Source organism: Merops nubicus, unplaced genomic scaffold, assembly GCF_000691845.1.
Source record: "Merops nubicus isolate BGI_N331 unplaced genomic scaffold, ASM69184v1 scaffold19066, whole genome shotgun sequence".
Classification (NCBI taxonomy): domain Eukaryota; kingdom Metazoa; phylum Chordata; class Aves; order Coraciiformes; family Meropidae; genus Merops; species Merops nubicus.
In genome coordinates this window covers 7,129-10,512 of record NW_008617152.1, presented here as the reverse complement: position 1 = coordinate 10,512, position 3,384 = coordinate 7,129, and the positions used below count along the sequence as shown (strand labels likewise).

The 3,384-nt window shown below is 54.8% G+C and overlaps 1 protein-coding gene across 2 annotated transcripts in view; it reads left to right on the top strand.

The window, feature by feature from the left end:
- The first annotated feature begins 226 nt into the window (after nt 1-226).
- Nucleotides 227-3,384, top strand: part of PHKG1 (phosphorylase kinase, gamma 1 (muscle)) — a 4,677-nt gene continuing 1,519 nt past the window's right edge. The window contains exons 1-6 of one of the 2 annotated variants that reach the window (XM_008943059.1): nt 227-326; nt 618-793; nt 1,101-1,155; nt 1,764-1,829; nt 2,006-2,169; nt 2,740-2,830. In XM_008943059.1, coding sequence (XP_008941307.1) covers nt 244-326; nt 618-793; nt 1,101-1,155; nt 1,764-1,829; nt 2,006-2,169; nt 2,740-2,830 — 635 coding nt within the window. In that variant the 5' untranslated portion in view covers nt 227-243. The remainder of the gene's footprint in view (nt 327-617; nt 794-1,100; nt 1,156-1,763; nt 1,830-2,005; nt 2,170-2,739; nt 2,831-3,384) is intronic. The other variant, XM_008943060.1, reaches the window with a different exon arrangement.

Below are 3,384 nucleotides of genomic sequence, written 5' to 3'. Positions count from 1 at the left end.
GGTCCCAAGGGCAAAGCTCTTCTTTTCCAATCAACAGATTATCCCCCTTGGTCTGTAGTCCAGGATCTTCATCATCATCCTCTTCTTCCTTCTCCTCCAGCTCGATGTTTTCCTCTCCAGGGGGGATCAGGGATGGGGCACGTCCCTGCTCCTACCCTCAGAGCACCCATCCTTGCTCTTTTCTCCCTCCAGCCCCTTTCCACTGGCAGATAAGTCCAGAGTGCCTCCAGGCAGAAACCAGAGATGACCAAGGAAGAAGACCTACCAGACTGGACCTCATCCAAGGAGTTTTATGAAAAATATGAGCCGAAGGAGATTTTGGGCAGGTAAAGTTTGGGTTTGGCAAACTGTGGTTTCCCATACTGCAGTACCTGATAGGAACAGCATCCCCTGGGGATCCGACAGGAACAGGGCTTGTAGCAGCATGGGGTCAAAAAAAGCAGGAAACAGCCCTTTCCATCAGCTCAAAAATCTTCTGTCCCACCAAGACAGGGCAGCAGAGTGAGACCCACTGGTGTATGGAGCTGCCAGGCAGCCCAGGTGCCAATGGCACAGCCGAAGTCGGGCTGGGTGGGGAGGAAGGGAAGCCCCCATCTTGTCTGTGTTGTCCCTGGCAGGGGGGTGAGCAGCGTTGTCCGTCGGTGCATTCACAAAACCACCCAGCAGGAGTATGCTGTGAAGATCATCGACATCACAGCGGGCAACATCTCCCCCAAGGAGGTGCAGGAGCTGCGAGAAGCCACCACTAAAGAGATCGACATCCTTCGGAAGGTCTCAGGCCACCCCAATGTCAGTAAGTCAGGCTCTGAGCATCAGGACAAGGGGGTTTTCTGCCCTATTTATTCTTCGAGGTGTCCCCAAGAAGGGTTTTGAGGGTGAAACCCCTGGAGGGTCAGACCTCTGATGGCCCTGATGTGATACAGAGCATCGCTTGCTCTGCCTCTGCACACACACCAGCCATGTGGCTGCCTCCCAGCTGAAAAACTAATGAAGATCAACTCCTCATTAACTCAATTAGTAATCAGATCAGCAATTTTTAGTCCATTCATGGACAGGAACACACTATATACTGTGCTCACAGCCCCTGTGTTTTATTGCAGTCCAGCTGAAGGACAGCTATGAATCCAGCACCTTCTTCTTCTTGGTGTTTGACCTGTAAGTACCATCTCCCCTGTCACCCCAGCACCATCTCCCCTGTCACCCCAGCACCATCTCCCCAAGCCTGTTCCCACTTTGCAGATGGCCATCAGCCAACACTCACCCCAGCTTTTTATGGCCCAAACAGGGCAAAGCCAGGGGACAACAACCACTTGCTTAAGGTAGAAAGCCTTAAGGTAGAAGGCCTTGATGTTTCCCCTCTGTCAGCAGCTGAGCACTGCTCAGGTTTCCCTGTAACCTTTGGTGGGAGCTGTCATGGATCCCTGTGGGTTATTTATATGCCCAGTGGGAGCGGGGGGCGCGTGACGCCGCGACTCCTGACACCACCACAGGCGTCAGCAGAGGGGGCAGCTGCCAGGAGATCCCTGTCCCTGTCCCCTCCAAAACACACCCTCTCCAGGGATAGCCTTTCCTCCTCTTGCCTGACGTTTTGCAGCAACACAGAGGCATTTTTAACCCTTTTTATTAACAAGCCAGCTTGTAATTTTGCGCGATGGGTGCCCTGGGCTGTTAAGAGGCAGCAACCCCCAGGCAGTTCTCCCCAGGGGCCAGTTCGCTGTTGCAGCTCAGCCACTACCTCCCTCCCTTTCCCCTCCCACATGCAGGATGAAGAGAGGGGAGCTCTTTGACTACCTCACAGAGAAAGTCACCTTGAGTGAGAAGGAAACCAGGTAAGGCTGGAGGCAGATGCTGCGAATCACGCCACAAAAGCAGGGTGTGGGTTTGAAGGGTGACCTCGCAGCCAGCACGGCACCCGGGGGCCAACCAGCGCCCTGGGCTGTGCCCCATGCTCAGACAGGTGCCCGTGGGCCTTTGGGCTAGGGGAGGTGCTGTCCTGTGTCCCCAGGAAGATCATGCGTGCGCTGCTGGAAGTGATCCAGTACCTCCACTCCATCAACATCGTCCACCGGGACCTGAAGCCGGAGAACATCCTCCTGGATGATGACATGAACATTAAGCTGACGGACTTTGGCTTCTCCTGCCAGCTGCAGGAGAACGAGAAGCTCAAAGGTAGGGGGATGGAGAGGTGGGGGCAATGCCAGGCTGGCCCATGGCGAGTCTGTAGAGTCTCTCCAGCCCCACCGTCTCCTTCGGGCCAGTCTTGCTGCCGTGGGTGCAGTTTGGTGCCTGCTTGGGGTGTCCTGCTCGTGCAGGAGCCTGGCTCTGCCTGCATGCAGCCTCCACACCTTGCTGTGAAGAAGTTGCTGCCTATTAGGAAAACCATCCTCTTCTCTCCACTTGTTTTCCTCCAGTTGGTCCTCATTATCCCATCCATTTACTCCCTGATATTAAGGTTTTCTCCAACTCCTATCCTGCTAAGAGCCATATACTCAACAACAGGCATCTGCTCCTACTGGCAGCCCCATCACTCTCTTTGCTCACTTTTTAGCCACTGTAATTCACCAAGAAAAATCACCAGTGAGATGCACACAAGTTGCAGTTACTCCCTGCAAAGATCCCCCCTGGGACCCAGCCCTGGGGTCCCCTCTGCCCCCACCCCGGTCGATGGCTCAGGGGTGGGTGGGGATGGCACAAACCCTCCCGGCTGGCTCAGGGGGATGCTCTGCCCTGTCTTTGCAGAGATCTGTGGCACCCCTGGCTACCTGGCCCCTGAGATCTTGCAGTGCTCCATGGACGACGAGCACCAAGGCTACGGGAAGGAGGTTGATATGTGAGTGAGACATCTGCCTTCCCACCTCACCCCGCGGGCTGCTCCCAAAGCACACGAGGTTTGAGGCACAGTGAGAGTTGTGCCAATGGGGACCCATCTGAGCGTTAGGAAGGAATTAAATGATGCACTGAAAGACCACCCCAGGTGCTGCGAGAGGCTGTCCTGGTGACCAGGGGACTCTGGCACACAGCTAGGGGAAAAGCAGCTTGGGGACAAGCCTGTCTGCCTGCTTTGCCCTGTCAGGGAGGAGAGAAAGCAAAACTTTCTGTTCATAAAAATCAACTTGGGCTGGGCTCTAGGACACAGAGCTTTTTAAACACACCCTATAGCAAGGCATGAACCCAAGGCAGCCCCTGAGAGAGCAGCCAGCTCAGGAAAGCCTGTCGGAGCCCCACAAAGACTTCACTACCACCTCTGGTGGCTTCAGGCTCAGGTCTACAGTGGCTAGAGCTGTAACCAATCACTCAAAACACACCAGGGTGTTTCAGCCCCTTTTCAGTTTAAATATCCCTGTTAACTCCTATGCTAGGACACTGCACACACAGACTGAGCCA